General features: G+C 44.0%; 1 protein-coding gene across 1 annotated transcript in view; it reads right to left on the bottom strand.

The window, feature by feature from the left end:
- imp3 (IMP U3 small nucleolar ribonucleoprotein 3) overlaps positions 1 to 19,882 on the bottom strand; it is a 355,078-nt gene that overhangs the window by 107,462 nt on the left and 227,734 nt on the right. Inside the window, exon 5 of the mRNA XM_068037927.1 lies at positions 177 to 228. Within this exon, the coding sequence (XP_067894028.1) occupies positions 177 to 228 (52 nt within the window). The remainder of the gene's footprint in view (positions 1 to 176; positions 229 to 19,882) is intronic.

Here is a 19,882-nt window from a genome sequence, read left to right as displayed (position 1 = left end):
CAAAATGAAGGACAGAATCTGAACTTTTTTTTTAAATGAGTCACACAGATGGGGCGGGTGTCCTTTAAAGACATGAGAAAAATATCATGCAGGAATGGAAAAGCTAAAGAAGGAAGGTGTTTGGAATGTCTGCCACAAAATTTAAGAACAAACCTCCTTGAAAAATTACTAGTTACCTTGTCACCAGGAAGGCTGGGTCGGTTACTACTTCAGGTCCAACTCGCACATCTGACACAGCAAGTTAAGGAATCACTGTACTGGGATTTCTAGAGAGAAGACCACACTCAATCAACAAACCAACACTTTGTTTTGACTCAGGTTGTGCTGTTGGGAATCTTGTACAAATAGATTTTTGTTCAGTTTTGTTTGATTATTCGCAAGGTCACTAGTTTGTACATTTTCTCAGAAAAATGAATGGAACCACACAATGTTATTCCCAAACCAATAACAAAAACCTTAAAATATGATGTAATGAAATAATTTAGTCAACCAGTGGTTCCAACTACAGAGAATGGCAACCTTTTTACATATTGCAGACAATTAATTTTTGATTTTCACAGAAAAAAGATGTAATCACAAAATGTGATCCCAAAACACTGGTATCTCAAGTTCAAAAGAGATCCTTAACCCCTAAAATAACCATTTTAATTTTGTAATAGATATAAAACATTAAGCATCGCGCAGCAATGGTGAAACCTAGCCTGTACACCACTATAATTTATGTTACAAAACATACCACATCTCTAAAAGCAGGACTGTCACATATCAGGATTTCTAATTATGCATCCATGGAGAGACCTTGGTGTGATATGTTAAAAATGCCACATTAGATAAACAGAGCATTTAAGAGGCTTAACGTCACCGAACAGCAGGGCTGAGAGACGTGAATTTAGATTTAGATGGGGTGACTGAGCTATCATGCTTCAGAGACCATGAAAAATAGGTTGGGCATTTCGCAAAACATTTGCATTTAGTTTGATTGAGATAACAATTTATTTGAGCTCAGCAGTGATAGTTGCCAGTGTAGTCTGGCAAGATTCCACTTCCTGCAGTCAGGAAAAAAATAGAAATACTTACCTAATCAAAAGCTGTAAAGCAACCTAAGTCTTGTCCTGAGCTGGCAATTATGATACTGGCTCGTTTTTTTCCAGGGCCAGGCTGACTTGAAAAGAAATCAAACAAAAAAAATATTTTTCTGCTATTTGGCATAATGTGGCATGATTTTGCTATTCTGTTATCAAAAGTTTTTAAAAGTCAAGAATTGCTGCTTTGGTTTAGTCACGTGCATGTTTTCTTCACTTACCTTCCGGAAGTGGAGCGGACCTGTGGGGAGAACACCCAGCGAGAGAAGAGGATAAATTGAGCCCAAGGATCGAGGCCCAGTGACTTACCTTCCGGGTGAAGAGTAGAGAGGAGTGGACCGGTGGGAAGAATGCCGAGCGAGTGAAGAGGATAAATTGAGCCCAAGGAGCGAGGCCCAGTCACTTACCTTCTGGGAGAGGCGCGGTGAGCAGTCCAGGTGCACCAGAGTTTGAAAAGAAAAGTCAACAGTGACATCACAGGAAAGCTGCAATGTGATTGGTTGATGAGTAACAGCAGTTAGTGCCTGGAAATAGCTTTAAAAAATCAGGGTAGGTTCTTTTTTTAAACCTACCGTATAAGTGATAAGGTTAGTACTACTAAAGTGTGTTTTTTTAAATTAGCGTAATTTATTAAGGACTTTAGATTGTAGTGGGTAGTGTTTGGAGTAGAACAAGGCCCTTGGCATAGTAAATATTTTTTAATTAAAAGGTACTAATTAATTAATTAACTAAGTCATCGAAAGATAAGTCATGGCAGGAGAGCTCGCACCCGTGATATGCTCCTCCAGCGCTATGTGGGAAATCAGGGATGCTTCCAGTGTCCCTGACGACCATGTGTGCAGGAAGTGTATCCATCGGCAGCTACTGGTTACCTGCATTACGGAGCTGGAGCTGCAGGTGGATCACTGTGGAGCATCCACGATGCTGAGGACGTTGTGGATAGCACGTTTAGTGAGCTGGTCACATCGCAGGTAACGGCGGCACAGGCAGAAAAGGGATGGGTGTTGACCACCAGGCGGAGTAGTAGGAGCAAGCAGGTAGTGCAGGAGTTCCCTCTGGCCATCCCCCTCTCAAACAGATACATCACTTTGAATACTGTTGCGGAGGATGGCCTCCCAGGGGAAAGGTACAGCCAGGCTCGTGGCACCACGGATGGCTCTGCTGCAGAGCAGGGAAGGAAGAAGACTGGGAGAGCCATAGTGATAGGAGATTCAATTGTAAGGTGGACAGACAGGCATTTCTGTGGCCGCAAACGAGACTCCAGGATGGTATTAAAATAAAAGCAAAATACTGCAGATGCGGGAAATCTGAAATAAAAAAAAAGGATTTCTTCCTATTACTCCAGGATGGTAAATTGCCCCCCTGGTGCTAGGGTCAAGGATGTCTCGGAGTGGCTGCAGCACATTCTGAAGTGGGAGGGTGAACAGCCAGTGGTCGTGGTACATATCAGTACCAACGAAATAGGTAGAAAAAGGGATGAGGTCCTGCAAGATGAATTTAAGGAGCTACGAGCTAAATTAAAAAGCAGGACCCTAAAGGTAGTAATCTCAGGATTACTTCCTGGGCCACGGGTTAGTGAGTATAGGAACAGGAGAACAGACCAGATGAATGCGTGGCTGGAGAAATGGTGCCGGAGGGAGAGATTTAGATTCCTGGGACATCAAGACCGGTTCTAGGGAAGGTGGGACCTGTACAAGCGGGACGGGTTACACCCAGGCAGGACAGAACAAATGTCGTCACAGCGGCATTTGCTAGTGCTGGTGGAGAGGATTTAAACTAGAATGGCATGGGGATGGGAACCTGAACGGGGAGACTGAGGAGAAGGAAACAAGGATAGAAAGGATAGAAACAAAAGACAGGAAACAAAAAGGAAAAAGTGGAAGGCAGAGAAATCAAGAGCAAGAAACAAATAGGGAACATTGTGAAATAATGCTAAGATGACTAATAATGTTAAAAGACAAGCCTAAAGGCATTGTGCCTCAGAGCACCGAGTATTGGCAATTAGCTAAGTGAAGTAACCGCGCAAATAGATGTAAATGGATACGATATAGTTGCAATTACGGATACATGGCTGCAATTTAGCAATAATACTGTAGAGGAGGAATTCCTGGAGCGCGTACGTGATGGTTTTTTGGATCAATACATTGAGGAACCAACTAGAGAACAGGCCATCCTAGACTGAGTATTGTGTAATGAGAAAGGATTAGTTAACAATCTTGTTGTGCGGGGTCCCTTGGGGAAGAGCGACCACATCATGATAGAATTCTTCATTAAGATGGAGAGGGAGAGAGCTGATTCCAAGACTAGGGTCCTAAATCTAAATAAAGGAAACTATGAAGGTATGAGGCACGAGTTGGCTATGATAGATTGGGGAATGTTACTTAAAAGGGATAGGCAATGGCTAGCATTCAAAGAGCGCATGGATAAATTACAACAATTGTTCATTCCTGTCTGGCGCAAAAATAAAACAGGAAGGGTGGCTCAAATGTGGCTTACAAAAGAAGTTAGGGATAGTAGGGATAGTATTAGATCCAAGCAGAAATATAAAATGGCCCGAACAAACAGCAAACCTGAGGATTGGGGGCAGTTTAGAATTCAGCAAAGGATGACAAAGCGATTGATTAAGAAGGGGAAAAATGGAGCATCAGAGTAAGGTTGCAGAAAACATAAAAACTGACTAAAAGCTTCTATAGATATGTGATGAGAAAAAGATTAGTGAAGACAAATGTGAGTCCCTTACAGTCAGAATCGGGGGAATTTATAATGGGGAACAAAGAAATGGCAGACCAATTAAATACATAATTTGGTTCTGTCTTCACAAAGGAGGACACAAATTACCTCGCAGAAATGTTGGGGAATGTAGGGTCTAGTGAGAAGGAGGAACTGCATGAAATCAGTATTAGTAGGGAAATGGCGTTAGGGAAATTGATGGGATTGAAGGCAGATAAATCCCCAGGGCCTGATAATCTACATCCCAGAGTACTTAAGGAAGTGGCCCGAGAAATAGTATACATTTCTGGTCATTTTATAAAATTCTATAGACTATGGAACAGTTCCAATGGATTGGAGGGTAGCTAATGTAACCTCACTATTTAAAAAAAGAGGTAGAGAGAAAACAGAAAATTATAGACCGGTTAGCCTGACATCAGTAGTGGGGAAAATGCTAGCATCCATTATAAAAGATGCAATAGCGGAGCACTTAGAAAACAATGACAGGATCGGACAAAGTCAACATGGATTTACAAACAATAACAAAGAACAAAAAACAGTACAGCAGAGGAACAGGTCATTCGGCCCTCCAAGCCTGCGCCGATTTTGATGCATGTCAAAACTAAAAACTTTCTGCACTTCCGGGGACCGTATCCCTCTATTCCCATCCTATTCATGTATTTGTCAAGATGCCTCTTAAGCGTCGCTATCGTACCTGCTTCCACCACCTCCCCCGGCAGCAAGTTCCAGGCACTCACCACCCTCTGTGTAAAGAACTTGCCTCGCACATCCCGTCTAAACTTTGCCCCTCGCACCTTAAACCTATGTCCCCTAGTAACTGACTCTTCCACCCTGGGAAAAAGCTTCTGACTATCCACTCTGTCCATGCCACTCTTAACTTTGTAAACCTCCATCATGTCGCCCCTCCACCTCCGTCGTTGCAGTGAAAACAATCCGAGTTTATCCAACCTCTCCTCATAGCTAATGCCCTCCAGACCAGGAAACATCCTGGTAAACCTCTTCTGTACCCTCTCCAAAGCTTCCACGTCCTTCTGGTAGTGTGGCGACCAGAATTGCACGCAATATTCTAAGTGTGGCCTAACTAAAGTTCTGTACAGCTGCAGCATGACTTGCCAATTTTTATACTCTATGCCCCGACCGATGAAGGCAAGCATGCCGTATGCCTTCTTGACTACCTTATCCACCTGCGTTGCCACTTTCAGTGACCTGTGGACCTGTACACCCAGATCTCTCTGCCTCTCCATACTCCTGAAGCTTCTGCCATTGACTGTATACCTCCCACCTGCATTAGACCTTCCAAAATACATTACCTCACATTTGTCCGGATTAAACTCCAACTACCATTTCTCCGTCCAAGTCTCCAACCGATCTATATCCTGCTGTATCCTCTGACAATCCTCATTATTATCCGCAACTCCACCAACCTTTGTCATCCGCAAACTTACTAATCAGACCAGCTACATTTTCCTCCAAATCATTCATATATACTACAAACAGCAAAGGTCCCAGCACTGATCCCTGCGGAACACCACTAGTCACAGGCCTCCATTCAGAAAAGCACCCTTCCACTGCTACCCTCTGTCTTCTATGACCGAGCCAGTTCTGTATCCATCTTGCCAGCTCACCTCTGATCCCATGTGACTTCACCTTTTGTACCAGTCTGCCATGAGGGACCTTGTCAAAGGCTTTACTGAAGTCCATATAGACAACATCCACTGCCCTTCCTTCATCAATCATCTTCGTCACTTCCTCAAAAAACTCAATTAAATTAGTGAGACACAACCTCCCCTTCACAAAACCATGCTGTCTCTCGCTAATAAGTTCATTTGTTTCCAAATGGGAGTAAATCCTGTCCCGAAGAATCCTCTCTAATAATTTCCCTACCACTGACGTCAGGCTCACCGGCCTATAATTTCCTGGATTATCCTTGCTACCCTTCTTAAACAAAGGAACAACATTGGCTATTCTCCAGTCCTCTGGGACCTCACCTGCAGCCAATGAGGATACAAAGATTTCTGTCAAGGCCCCAGCAATTTCCTCCCTTGCCTCCCTCAGTTTTTTGGGGTAAATCCCATCAGGCCCTGGGAATTTATCTACCTTAATGCTTTGCAAGACACCCAACACCTCCTCCTTTTTGATAACAACATGACCCAGACTATCTACACTCCCTTCCCTTGACTTATCATCCACCAAGTCCTTCTCTTTGGTGAATACTGATGCAAAGTATTCATTTAGTACCTCGCCCATTTCCTCCAGCTCCACACATAGATTCCCTTCTCTGTCCTTGAGTGGGCCAACCCTTTCTCTAGTTACCCTCTTGCTCTTTATATACGTATAAAAAGCCTTGGGATTTTCCTTAATCCTGTTTGCCAATGACTTTTCATGACCCCTTTTAGCCCTCCTGACTCCTTGCTTAAGTTCCTTCCTACTGTTTATATACTCCTCAAGGGCTTCGTCTGTTCCCAGCCTTCTAGCCCTTATGAATGCTTCCTTTTTCTTTTTGACTAGGCTCACAATATCCCGCGTTATCCAAGGTTCCCGAAACTTGCCAAAATTATCCTTCTTCCTCACAGGAACATGCCGGTCCTGGATTCTAATCAAGTGACGTTTGAAAGACTCCCACATGTCAGATGTTGATGTCCCCTCAAACAGCTGCCCCTAATGTAAATTCTTCAGTTCCTGCCTAATATTGTTATCATTAGCCTTCCCCCAATTTAGCACCTTCACCCGAGGACTACTCTTATCCTTATCCACAAGCACCTTAAAATTTACGGAATTATGGTCACTGTTCCCAAAATGCTCCCCTACTGAAACTTCGACCACCTGGCCAGGCTCATTCCCCAATACCAGGTCCAGTATGGCCCCATCCCTAGTTACGAAAGGAAAATCATGCTTGACGAATCTACTGAATTTTATGTGTGAACCAGAGGATGTGGTGTATTTGGACTTTCAGAAGGCTTTCGATAAGGTCCCACATAACAGATTAGCCTGCAAAATTAAAGCACATGGGATTGGGGGTAAAGTACTGACATGGATAGAGAACTGGTTGGCAGACAGGAAACAAAGAGTAGGAATAAACGGGTCTTTTTCCGAGTTGCAGGCAGTGACTAGTGGGGTGCCGCAGGGATCAGTGCTAGGACCTCAGCTATTCACAATATATATTAATGATATAGATAAGGGAATTAAATGTAATATATCCAAGTTTGCAGACGACACAAAGCCGAGTGGGAGTGTGAGCTGTGAGGAGGATGCAGAGAAGGTCCAGTGTGATTTGGACAGGTTGAGTGAGTGGCAAATACATGGCAGGTGCAGTATAACGTCAATGAATGTGAAGTTATCCACTTTGGTGGCAAAAACAGAAAGGCAGATTATCTGAACGGCGATAGATTGGGAAAGGGGGCGGCGCAGCGAGACCTGGGTGCCCTTGTGCAGCAGTCCCTGAAAGTAAGCATGCAGATGCAGTAGGCAGTTAAGAAGGTAAGTGGTATGTTCTCCTTCATAGCGAGAGGATTCGAGTACAGGAGCAAGGATGTCTTGCTGCAATTATACAAGGCCTTGGTGAGACCACATTTGGAGTATTGCGTGCAGTTTTGGTCTCCTTATCTGAGGAAGGATGTTCCTGCTATGGAGGGACTGCAGTGAAGGTTCACCAGACTGATGCCTGGGATGGCAGGACTGACGTATGAAGAGAGATTGGGTCGATTAGGCTTGTATTCGCTAGAGTTTAGACGAATGAGAGGGGATCTCATAGAAACCTACAAGATTCTAACAGGACTGGACAGACTAGGTGCAGGAAGGATATTCCCGATGGCGGGGGAGTCCAGGACTGGCGGTCACAGTTTAAGCATAAGGGGTAAGCCATTTAGGACTGAGATGAGGAGCGATTTCTTCACCCAGAGAGTGGTGAACCTGTGCAATTCTCTACCACAGAAAGCAGTTGAGGGCAAATCATTAAATATATTCAAGAAAGAGTTAGATATAGTTCTTAGGGCTAATAGGATTAAAGGATATGGGGAGAAAGCAGGAACAGAATACCAAGTTTGGATGATCAGCCATGATCGTATTGAATGGCAGAGCAGGCTCGAAGGGCCGAATGGCCTACCCCTGCTCCTATTTTTCCATGTTTCTATGTTTAACCCAAGAGTACGCAGGCCAATTTGTAGCACCCTGTCTATTAATTCTGGCTGAGATGAGACAAATCAACAGAAGTCATGGATTGAAACAGAGATTTACCTGTTTCATATAGTTCAGTGCCTTAGTGAGCTATTGAATGAAGCACAGAAGCCTTTAATTGTTAATGCCCAATGTTAAATACAGGAACAACATAGGAACATAGGAAATAGGAGTCAGCCATTTGGCCCCTTAAGCCTGTTCTGTCCTTCAGCTCGATCGTGGCTGATGTTCTACCTCAATGCCATTTTCCCCACACTATCCGCATATCCCTTGATATCTTTAACATCTAGAAATCTATTGATGTCTGTCTTGTTTATTTTTAAATATTATCTATACATTCAATTTCAACAGTTCCAAATGGTTCTCACACAGTGGCTTGGCCAGCAATTGGGGGTGGAGATGGCAGAAGAGCTTGCCATAATCTTCCAATCTTGTCAAGATATGGGGGAGGTGCCAGAGGACTGGAGAGTGGAAAAAGGGTGTCACATTTTCAAGAAAGGGTGTAAGGACAGCTCCAGCAACTATAGGCCAATTAGTGGTTTTAGAAACAATAATCGGGGGAAAAAAGTCAACCGGCATTTGGAGAGGTTTGAGTTCATTAAGGATCGCCAGCACGGATTTGCGAAAGGCAGATCATGCTTGACTGAACTAATCAAATTGTTTGATGAAGTAACAGAGAAGGTTGATGAAGGGAATGCGTTGGATATTGTCTATATGGATTTTAGGAAAGCATTTGATAAAATACCACATAAAGGCTAGTTAACAAAACTAAGGCTCATGGAAGAGGAGGGTGACAGTCCAATTGGATGAGAAATCGGCTTCAGGACAGAAAACAGCAAGTCATGGTTAATTGTTGTTCAGCAGACTGGAGGACAGTCGTGTTTCCAAGGGTCAGTACTAGGACCACTGCTTTTTTTTTGCTATGTATAGATGACTAGGATCTTGGAATACAGAATAGAATTTCAAAATTTGCCAACGATACCAAACTTGGAGGTGTGGCAAACAGTGAAGATGATGCGAACCGCCTGCAACAGCACATAGATAGGCGAGCAGAATGCGCAGAAAGTGCAGATGAATTTAATACAGACAAATGTGAGGTGATACATTTTGGCAGAAGGGATAGGGTTGGGCAATATAGACTTAATGGCGCAGTTCTAAAGAATGTGCAGGAACATAGGGGCCTGGGGATGCATGTGTATTGATCTTTGAAGGTGGCAGAACATAGAGAGAGTAGTTATCAAAGCATATGGGATCTTGGGCTTTGTAAGTAGAGTACAAAAGCAGGGAAGCTATACTGAAGCTTTATAAAGCACTAGCTCGGCCCCAACTAGAGTACTGCATTCATTTCTGGTCATCATACTTTAGGAAGGATGTGACAGTCCTTGAGAGACTTCAGAGGAAATTTACCAGAATGGTTCCAGGGATGGGGGATTTTTAATTACAAGGTTAAGTTGTTCTCCCTAGAGCAAAAGAGACTGAGGGGAGATTTGATAGAGGTGTACAAGATTATGACAGGCCTAGATCAGTTAGACAAGGAAAAAGTGCTCTCATTAACTGATGGTACAAGGATGAGAAGACACATATTGAAGGTCTATGGGCAAGAGATGCAGGGGGAATGGGAGGAAAAACTATTTTTTACGCAACGAGTGGTAATGACCTGGAACTCGCTGCCTTCGAGGGTGGTGGAAGTGGAAACTATTAATGATTTCAAAAGGAAATTGGATGTGCACTGAAGGAAATAAACTTGCAGGAATACAGCGATCGAGTTGGACTGACTGGATTGCTCCGCGGAGAGCCGGTATGGACTCTATGAGCCAAATGGCCTCCTTCTATGCCATAAATTACTCTGACACTGCTGCAATCTGTTGCATACACACTTACAATGGATTGACATGGAAATAGTTATTAAGCTTGAACATCAGGAAACAGAGTGCTGTACACAATCAGCGCGCTTATATTTCTGGTAAAAGGAATTTGCATTTTAGTTCTGTTCCTCCAATCCTCTCACGAATGAAACAAAAGGCAGATTGCACTGGTTCACTGTCTGTGGTTCTTTAATTATATGTCTGACTTCTTTTACAAATAAATGTAAATTATTGGATTTCCCACAGACACAAACATACGCACAAAGCAGCAAACTTCAATGTACCAAATCGCTCTCCATTCAACAGAAATCACACCGTCAAGACCGGTTCATGGGTAGTGCTCCCTTGAAAATAACCATGATGCTCAACACTGGATGAGTGCCTTCTGGTGCAATTATTCCCAACTACTGGGGGACCATAGGTACATACGAATTAGGAGCAGGAGTAGGCCACTCGGCCCTTCGAGCCTGCTCCGCCATTCAATAAATTCGTGGCTGAACTTATTACTCCACATTTCCACCCACCGATAACCTTCCACCCCCTTGCTTATCAAGAATCTATCTACCTCTGCCTTAAAAATATTCAAAGACGCTGCTTCCACCACCTTTTGAGGAAGAGAATTCCAAAGACTCACGACCCTCAGAGAAAAAATTTCTCCCCATCTCCGTCTTAAATGGGCAACCCCTTAGTTCTAGATTCTCCCACAAGGGGGAAACATCCTTTCCACATCCACCCTGTCAAGACCCCTCACGATCTTACATGTTTCAATCAGGTCGCTGCTTACTCTTCTAAATTCCAGCAGATACAAGCCTAGCCTGTCCAATCTTTCCTCATAAGCCAACCTGCCCATTCCAGGTATTAGTCTAGTAAACCTTCTCTGCACTGCCTCCAACGCATTTACATCCTTCCTTAAATAAGGAGACCAGTACTGTACATAGTACTCCAGGTATGGTTTCGCCAATGTCCTGTATAGCTGAAGCATAACCTCCCTACTTAGTATTCAATTCCCCTCGCGATAAATGATAACATTCTATTAGCTTTCCTAATTACTTGCTGTACCTGCATACTAACCTTTTGCAATTCATGCACTAGGACACCCAGATCCCTTTGCATCTCAGAGCTCTACAATCTCTCACGATTTAGATAATATGCTTCTTTTTTATTCTTCCTGCCAAAGTGGGCAATTTCCCACTTTCCCACATTGTGATTGCACAATGTTCAGCGCCATTTGAGATTCCTCAGATACTGAAGCAGCCCAATTCCATACGTAGCAAGACCTGGACAACATCCAGGTTTGGGCTGATAAGTGGCATGTAACATTCGCGCCACACAGTGCCAGGCAATGACCATCTCAAACAAGAGAGAATCTAACCATCTCCCCTTGAGGTTCAATGGCATTACCATCACTGAATCCACCACTAACAACATTCTGGGGGTCACCATTGACCAGAAACTCAACCGGACCAGCCACATAAATGCCGTGGCTACAAGAACAGGTCAGAGGCTAGAAATTCTGCGGCACATAGCTCACCTCCTGACTCCCCAACGCCTGTCCACCATCTACAAAGCACAAGTCAGGAGGGTGATGGAACACTTGCCTGGATGGGTGCTGCTCCAACAACCCTCCAGAAGCTCGACATCATCCATGACAAAGCAGCCCGCTTGGCTGGCACCCTATCCACAACCTTCAACTTTCACTCCCTCCACCACAGACGGACAGTTGCAGCAGTGTGTACCGATGTAGTGCAGCAACTCACCAAGGCTCCTTAGACAGCACCTTACAAACCCATGACCTCTACCACCCAGAAGGACAAAGACAGCAAATGCATGGGAACACCACCATCTGCAAGTTCCCCTCCAAGCCACACACCATCCTGACTTGGAACTATATTGCCATTCCTTCACTGTCGCTGGGTCAAAATCCTTGAGCTCCTTCCGAACAGCATTGTTGGTGTACCTGCACCACAAGGACTGCAGTGGTTCAAGAAGGCAGCTCACCACCACCGTCTCAAGGGCAATTAGGGATGGGCAGGAAATGCTGGCAGAGGCAGAGACGCCCACATCCCCCGAACAAAATAAAAAAAATCAAGGTGAATATTAGACTTATAAACGAAGTGTTGAATCGTTTCTTTTGAAAAGAGCTTCCATTCTCAAAGCTTAGCATACTGTACACTGCCAGTAGCTTGATTACATTTATCTAGAGATAGCAAATTGTGTTGACACCTTCTGTGTCTTCAATTTTCTTTTGTCTGCAGAAATCACCTACTGGAGAGGTACGGTTCCATGGTGCTGGCTGCCCTGTGACACCTCACCTAACTAGTTATTCTTGATTGGGTGGCTAGCATTATACTGAACTGCAGGGGCATCACACACAAACCTTGCTCCATTTTCATCAGTCGCCTCACATCTTCACTTTCCAGCATGGGTGATTGGATAGCGATCAGGAGCTGATACCCTGACTCATCCAGAACGCTGGGTTCCATTACACCACCCACTCGAGATCAACTAACGCAGCGCAGATTCATGATGCTTAAAACTGAATTAGCAAGTTTCTTTAATTCGTTCCTAATTGGGTATGATCCACAACTGCGAAGCCAAGAAACATTTTCCACAAGATAGCTCCCATTAATAAAGCTCAGCACACTGAGCAACAACTTACTGTTGATAAACATATCCAGCAGTATCAGAATTTATTATAAGTTTAACCAGAACGACCAACATTGAATAATGTTAGAGCGACATGGTTTGTCAACACACCTAAATAAATAAATGCGTTCCATATGTTCAAGAGTGACACGTGTAGAATTAGGCTGCATTGTTCAACTAAGTAAAAAAAGTTACTCCCAGTTGGTCAGATTTAGTACTTCACATGTTATAAACAAAGTTATAGTATTGTATGTTAATTTACTTACAGTTGGATTTATCTGAAGAGTAGATTTATTGGCTGGTGTGCCGAGAAAGCACTTATCAAAAAGTTATGTAGCAAGTGCATGATTAATTACTGCTGACCCACTGGGGAGGCCTGTGACAAATAAGAGTGCAAACAAGCAGCTACGAGCCATAAAATTCCTTAGCAAAAGAAAAATACGAATCATGTAATAGTGTGGAGACAAGACAAAAATATTTATAACAAATGACATTTAACTCAAACTAATATGTTGCTAAACTCAGTGATATAGAAGGCATTGCAGAAGTTATTTGCAGAAATCAGAAAAGCCATAATTCTGTCAAGGTGTTGCCAGAACTTCGCTGACAAGCGAATCCCAATTGTGACGAAGCTGCAAGGACAAGAGGTGCTTATGCCAGCCGATCGTATTTAATTGGTAGTATACAGGCATCCGTTAAGATCCCATTTTTATTGAATAAAAGTTGTGTGCACAGAGCTGATTTGTTGTTCAGTCTCAGAATTACTTTGTGCTAACAAAAGTACCGTCATGAGAAAGTGGCTCAGTCAGAGCAAGGAGGTGAATAGAAAGATACTTTACTGTCGCTAAAGTATAATACTTTTCTCATTCAATGCAGCAAAGCTTGAGGCAGACGCCACAAAGGCTCAATGGGGAAAGGCCGCAGTGTAAGGTCCTCCCGCCATAGTGAACCAAGGGGCTGGAACCTGCGTAAAACACAGGTATGCACCAAAATATGGTTTTGCTGTGTAATGCATGTAAAATGGAATGGAAGGATTGTGAGGCAACTCACGTTCTGTATTGAAGGAAACTGATTTCCTTTGCAGTTTCTGGAATGTCAACTTGGAACTGGTTTGAAATGGGTTTTTTTTTAAAACAGATTTTTATGAATAAAGTATATTTTTGGAAAAAAAAAGCACTGTTGAGATGCTCACATCATCTCATTCTGAAGACAAATATTTGGCATTTGAACCCACCACCTTGTTGCTAAATCCTGTGCTGCAGCCTCCTGGTACAGATACTGCTTCTCTTTTTAAGAAGAGCATGAAATCTTCCTCAACAATGGCAATCAAGTCTTTTGCGCTGTTAAAACTTTTTTTTAACCATTGTTCTGGTTATGTGGCATCGATAAATCTCATCTTTAACCCCTGAAATACTTAACACATCATTTGGAGGTTAGAATATACATAAACATTGTTATGCGGTAAAGAGGGATAAAAGGTACGATCAACCATTGCTCCTGCCTTACTATTTTCAAAACTCATGTAGATTTAAAAGAGACCTAATCTCCTGCAACCATTCAAGTAATGCTTCATCTGTCACACTGATCTAATTGGTTAACTGTATTGAAGATGGGATTGCAAGTTAATTGCAGTAGTTGGATAAATGCATGGTACAGCAAGGAATCACTCGTGGAAATTGTGTTCTTACACATTTTCAGTCAGAAAAGGCAGCAGCAAGAATTGTTTGAGATGGGTGTTTAGAGCAAGAACAACTACGACCATTTAAAGCAAAGATCTCGGTGCAGCAGGAAACGAAACATAGCCCAGAGATCCTCACTGTGAAGGGGACATAGGATAAGGGGTGGAGTGGCTCACTTGCAATGACCCTCATAATTGAAAACATATTTATGAATAATGGACATTGTGCCAAGCTGCTGGGGGACTGCTGCTGTCTATAAAAATAATACTCTCAAAATTACAACACAAAAGCAGGAAAATCAGCATTCGTGTTTATCCCCGACACGAGCTGTAGTCCTAACCCCATGTGCCCATTCTGTCCCCATAACTTTTCATCCCTTTCTTTCAAACACCTAATTAACCTATTCTTAAATGTTGACATGCTCTCTGTTTCAATCACCAACTCTAATAATGCATTCCACACTCCCACTACCATCTGTGTAAAGACAAGTTTCTTCTGCTCTCTGCCCTAAATTTAACATTTAATCATATCTAAACTGCTTCCCTCCGCAGACGACTTCATGCATTGTCACACCCCATCTCCACTTACTCGAGACAGAAGCATGATTACTTGATCATTCCCTGCTTCTGCCTAGCTTCTTTTCTACCTAGAGGGTAGGCAACACCAAAAGCTCACATACAGCCACAGATCACCGTACTGGGAGCAAAATGTAGCCATCCAAAACTGAAGCATTACTCAAATCTCAGTACATGTGGATAAAATCTATGTGGGGTTTCAGCCAGACTAAGTGGGTGATGGAGAGGAACCATTTGCACCAAGTAATATGGACTCCCTTCCTCAGGGTTCACTAAACCTTCGCTACTTGCAAATGCATTCATCCAAAAAAAAATCAATTAAGTACCACCATGCATTTTCTCATTGAAGAAGAAATTGTTTCAGTTCAGTTTCGATACGCATTGATTTGTTTGAATAGCTGTGATTTGAAAGTATCAGTAGAATATTGATTGGAGTTGCTGGGCCTATGCAGGATGAACATACAGAGCTGTAAATAGAGATTACCTCAGGTCAAGGACATCGCTTGATGTAAATTCACAGTTGGTAACTTTTCCTGACAAGCTGCTGAGTAGAGTTTTGAACATTAACTGTCTTACAAAAATAAACACAAAAAACAGCATTTTTTTGCCTCCATTTTGAACAGAGGCACAATGTTAACCCTTTTTTAAAAATTTCTGGACAGCTGTTTATAGCTGCAATCAGTTAACAGCGACTGAGTTTATAAAGCAAATCCACTGGGAAATGAGTAATGAGTACTGCATCCCACTTGAAGTTTTATTTAAGACTGCAGTGCCTATTTTAACCTCCTCAGATTTCTCGATGCCTATTGTTTGTTACAGCATCACAGGGCAACAGACCAAAAATACAATCTCACACATCTCGTTACACATCACATCCATGACTCCTGGTAGAGATATTTTTAAAGAAAAAAATTGAAGAATTTATATTCCTATAGCACGGTATCACATGCTTAGGATGTACTAAAGTGCTTTACAATTAACAAATTATTTTGAAGTGCGATCACGGTTATGTAGGAAAACATGGCAGCTAATTTGAACACAGCGCAATCCCTCAAGCAGCAAGTAAATACATGACTACAATCAGTTTTGGATGGTGCTGCTCTCCATAGTTGACTAGCTGATTGACACCATCTAGACTTAAACATCAAGAATGACGACTTGGGCTAAGTGCCAGAAATTGCAGTCACCCTAGCTCCAGGTTGAGACTGCACTTTTTAGAGAGGGGGAGAATAATGAAGGGGAGAAATAATTTAATGCCTTGTACATGTCTCCCTAACCCAGCTTTAGTTTTCAGTGACCCAGGGCTCCTGAATCCGGAGAAGCCCACAAGAGCAGACACCAGGGCTGTAATGAGCTACTTCCTGTTTCCCATCCAGCAATATCAGAGCAATCGAAGAGAGTACACTAGGCCTCTGCTTTCTCAGCTTCCGACAGTCACACAGAGATGAACTTTCCAAAGACCTTGCCAAAAGGGACGAGAAAAAATTAATGTTCTCACTTTCTAGATCCACCAGAGCAACCCAGAGTAATCCAAAAATAGCCCATTTTCACTTGGGAATAGGACTCACTGCATGGGAAGTTATAATTATAAAGAGTTTAAAGACCTATCAAGTTATTTTATAGTTTCTGCCAAAACCACAGGGTCATCATCTTTTAAATAAACAAAAAGCTCAGCATTTTAACCCAGCAAATCAAACATACTTAGAAAGATAATATACTTCCCTCAATATTTTAAACCACTCTCAAAACTCACAAGATGGTGGGGGTGGGGGGGAAGGCCCACGGGGAGTCTGTTAAAATTATCCCCATGACAACTATTCCTTGCAAAGCAATAACATTCTTTCAAATCACCTGACATCAATGAAGTTGAGTCAATCATAATGCTGCACACCAAGATAGGATAAGCTTCATTAAACCATGCTGAAATCCTTTTCCGTAAACTACTTTTTTTTCCAAAATATACTTTATTCATGAAAATCTGTGAAGAATACTTTCCAAAACAGTACCAAACAGCACCAAGTTAGCTTTCCAGAAAGTGCAAAGGAAATCAGTTTTCAATACAGGAGTAAGTTGCCTCACAACCCTTCCATTCCATTTTGCATGCAATATACATTTTACAGTAAAACCATTTTACAACCAAAACCTTGCCAGAGAGGTTTTTCATGGGTCCAGCCCCTCAGTTCACTATGTCAGGAGGACCTTACACAATGGTCGTTCCACATTGAGCCTTTGTGGCAGCTGCCCCAAGCTTTAGCGCGTCCCTCTGCACATAGTCCTGGACTTTGGAATGTGCCAGTCTGCAACACTCGGAAGATCAGCAAGTTTCGGGCAGACCAAAGAGGGTCTTTCACCGAATTGATGGTCCTCCAGCAGCAGTTGATGTTTATCTCGGCGTGCGTCCCTGGGAACAGTCCGTACAGCACAGACTCCTGTGTTAGAGCTGCTTGGGATGAATCTGGACAAAAACCTCTGCATCTCTTGCCACACCTGCTTTGCAAAGGCACATTCCAGAAGGAGGTGGGCAACAGTCTCTTCCCCACCACAACCACCTCGAAGGCAGCGTACGGAGGCAGGAAGATTCTGGGCGTGCAGGAAGGATTGGACGAGAAGGGCCCTTCTCACCACCATCCAAGCTACGTCTTGGTGCCTGTTTGAAAGTTCTGGTGATGAGGCATTCTGACAAATGACTTTGGAAGTCTGCTCGGGGAGCCATCCGACAGGATCCACCATCTCCTTTTCCCGAAAGGCCGTGCAGACCACTGTCTGTTGGATTGGTGGTCAATGGTGTTCTTCTGCACAAACGTTTCCACGAAGGATAGGTGGTACGGCACGGTCCAACAGGATGGAGCGTTCCGCGGCAATGTGGCCAGACCTATCCTTCGCAAGACCGAGGACAGGTAGCAGTGACACTTGCTGTTTGCTTACTGGGGCTCTACGTACAACTTGATGCAGCTGCATATGAAGGTGGTCATTAGGATGAGGGCGATGTTGGGTACTTTTTTTCCGCCTTTATCCAGAGGTTTCAACATCGTGTCCCTCCGGACCCGGTCCATTTGGCATCTCCAGATAAAGCAGAAAATGGCTCAAGTGACCGCCATGGCACAGGAGTGAGGTATGGGCCAGACCTGCACCACATACAGCAACAATGTGAGTGCCTCGCACCTGATGACCAGGTTCTTACCCACAATGGAGAGAGAACGGGAGGCACAGTGGCGCAGTGGTTAGCACGGCAGCCTCACAGCTCCAGCGACCCGGGTTCGATTCTGGGTACTGCCTGTGCGGAGTTTGCAAGATTGTGACCGTGTGGGTTTGCACCGGGTGCTCCGGTTTCCTCCCACCGCCAAAGACTTGCAGGTGATAGGTAAATTGGCCATTGTAAATTGCCCTTAGTGTAGGTAGGTGGTAGGGAATATGGGATTACTGTAGGGTTAGTATAAATGGGTGGTTGTTGGTCGGCACAGACTCAGTGGGCCGAAGGGCCTGTTTCAGTGCTGTATCTCTAAATAAATAAATAAATAAACACTGCTCCGACATGCTACGTTTATGGTGTACCATGGCTGCTCACTCCTTCAAGGTTTTGGGGCACGTCCCAGCCCTTCCAAACCATATCCCCAGCACCTTCAGGTAGTCTGACTCGATTGTGAAAGAGACAAAGGATCGGTTGGCCCAGTTTCCAAAAAGCATGGCCTCGCTCTTGCCGTGATTTATTTTGGCTCCTGAGGCCAGTTTGAACTGATTACAGATGCTCACCAGTCTGCAAACGGACAGCAGATCTGAGCAGATGACGGCGACGTCATCCATGTACAGGGACGCTTTGACCAGAGTGCCTCCGCTGTCTGGGAGTGTCACTCCTCTTATGCCCGCATCCTTCCTAATGGATTCAGCAAAAGGTTCAATACAGCAAACAAACAAGACAGGGGAGAGAGGACAGCCCTGTCTGACTCCAGATTTGGTCGGGAAACTTTCTGATTCCGACCCATTGTTTGAGACTGCGTTACTGATGTTTGTGTAGAGCAATTTGATCCAATTGCGGATTCCCTCCCCAAACCCCATTTTGGACAGCACGTCTATCATGTATGTGTGCGATATCCTATCAAAAGCCTTCTCCTGGTCCAAGCTGATAAGGCAGGTGTGCACCCCACCCCCATCCCATACATAGGCGATCGTATCCCTGAGTTGCGCAAGACTATCAGAGATCTTCCTGCTGGGTACAGCACAGGTCTGGTCAGAGTGAATCACCAACTCCAGAGCAGACTGGCGATGACTTTGGACAGAATCTTGTAGTCTACATTAAGCAGTGAGATGGGCCGCCAATTTCTGATTTCCGCCCTCTCCTCCTTCCGCTTGTAGATGAGGGTGATGATGCCTTTCCTCATGGATTCTGACATGCAGTTTGCCAGAAGCATACTCTCGTACACTTCCAGCAGGTCTGGGCCGACCCAGTCTCAGAGCCAAATACAACTCAACCAGTAAGCCATCACTTCCGGGAGGTTTACTCATCTCAAAAGGACCTGAAGGCCTTTGTCAACTTGTCCAGAGTTAGCGGTTTATCCAGACTCTCCCCCCATGCTGTCATCTGAGACCTCCGTGATAGATGACAGGAAGGACTGGGAGACTGTGCTGTCCACTGGATTCACATCGTACAGCCCAGCATAAAAGGATTTGCTGATCCTTGGTATGTCAGGCTGCGAAGACGTTACCGAGCTATCCTCTTCCTTCAGGCTGCTGATCACAGAGCTCTGTGTACCTTATGGAAGAAGAAACGCGAGCATATCTCATCCTGCTCAACGGAGCAGACTCTGGACCGGAAGATGATCTTGGAGGCCTCCATGGCAAAGAGCGAGGTCTGCTGGCTCTTCACCTCTTGGAGATCCTCCTTGATCTCGACCCCCATCAACTGCAGCCGGAGCAGATTTTGCATTCTTTTCTTGAGTCGGGACATTTCCCTCTGTCTCTCTCTCGCCCTCTGAACACCTTTGAAGATAAAGAACCTTATGATCGCTTCCCACCAATGCACCGGAGACTCAAAGGGGGGTTTCACACTTCTCCAACCTTAGTAATCCCCTTTGAGTTCCTCAATGTTCTCTGTGGTTAGCAGTGTAACATTCAGATTCCATGTCCCCCTGCCAAAC

Source organism: Heterodontus francisci, chromosome 8 (genome assembly GCF_036365525.1).
Source record: "Heterodontus francisci isolate sHetFra1 chromosome 8, sHetFra1.hap1, whole genome shotgun sequence".
NCBI lineage: Eukaryota > Metazoa > Chordata > Chondrichthyes > Heterodontiformes > Heterodontidae > Heterodontus > Heterodontus francisci.
Note: the sequence above shows the minus strand (reverse complement) of the source record. Positions and strands in the feature narration are given on the sequence as shown.